Source organism: Populus euphratica, unplaced genomic scaffold (genome assembly GCF_000495115.2).
Source record: "Populus euphratica unplaced genomic scaffold, PopEup_1.0 scaffold8.1, whole genome shotgun sequence".
Classification (NCBI taxonomy): domain Eukaryota; kingdom Viridiplantae; phylum Streptophyta; class Magnoliopsida; order Malpighiales; family Salicaceae; genus Populus; species Populus euphratica.
Window position 1 is genome coordinate 677,970 of NW_011499855.1, and position 345 is coordinate 678,314.

General features: G+C 47.2%; 1 protein-coding gene across 2 annotated transcripts in view; it reads left to right on the forward strand.

Annotated features, from left to right (window-relative positions):
* LOC105122858 (cyclin-dependent kinase F-4-like) overlaps nucleotides 1-345 on the forward strand; it is a 1,958-nt gene that overhangs the window by 1,005 nt on the left and 608 nt on the right. The window contains exon 2 of one of the 2 annotated variants that reach the window (XM_011022192.1): nucleotides 1-341. In XM_011022192.1, the coding sequence (XP_011020494.1) occupies nucleotides 1-341 (341 nt within the window). The other variant, XM_011022191.1, reaches the window with a different exon arrangement.

Below are 345 nucleotides of genomic sequence, written 5' to 3' on the forward strand. Positions count from 1 at the left end.
GTCCACTCTTTCCTGGTACCGGGGAAGCAAACCAGATGTACAAGATATGCAGTGTACTAGGCGCTCCAACCATGTATTCATGGGCTGACGGAATTCATCTGGCAAGGACAATCAACTACCAATTTCCAGAGTTTGATGGTGTCCCTCTCTCTGCATTGATACCATCTGCTAGTGAGGAGGCAATCAGCCTTATTTCAATGCTTTGTTCTTGGAATCCTTGCAATAGGCCCACTGCGGATGAGGCCTTGAAACATCCTTTCTTCAGGAGTTGCTTTTATATCCCCCCTTCCCTTCGCTTCAGGGATACTGCTAGTGCTGGAACAAATGGAGAATCAGAGCAGGAAT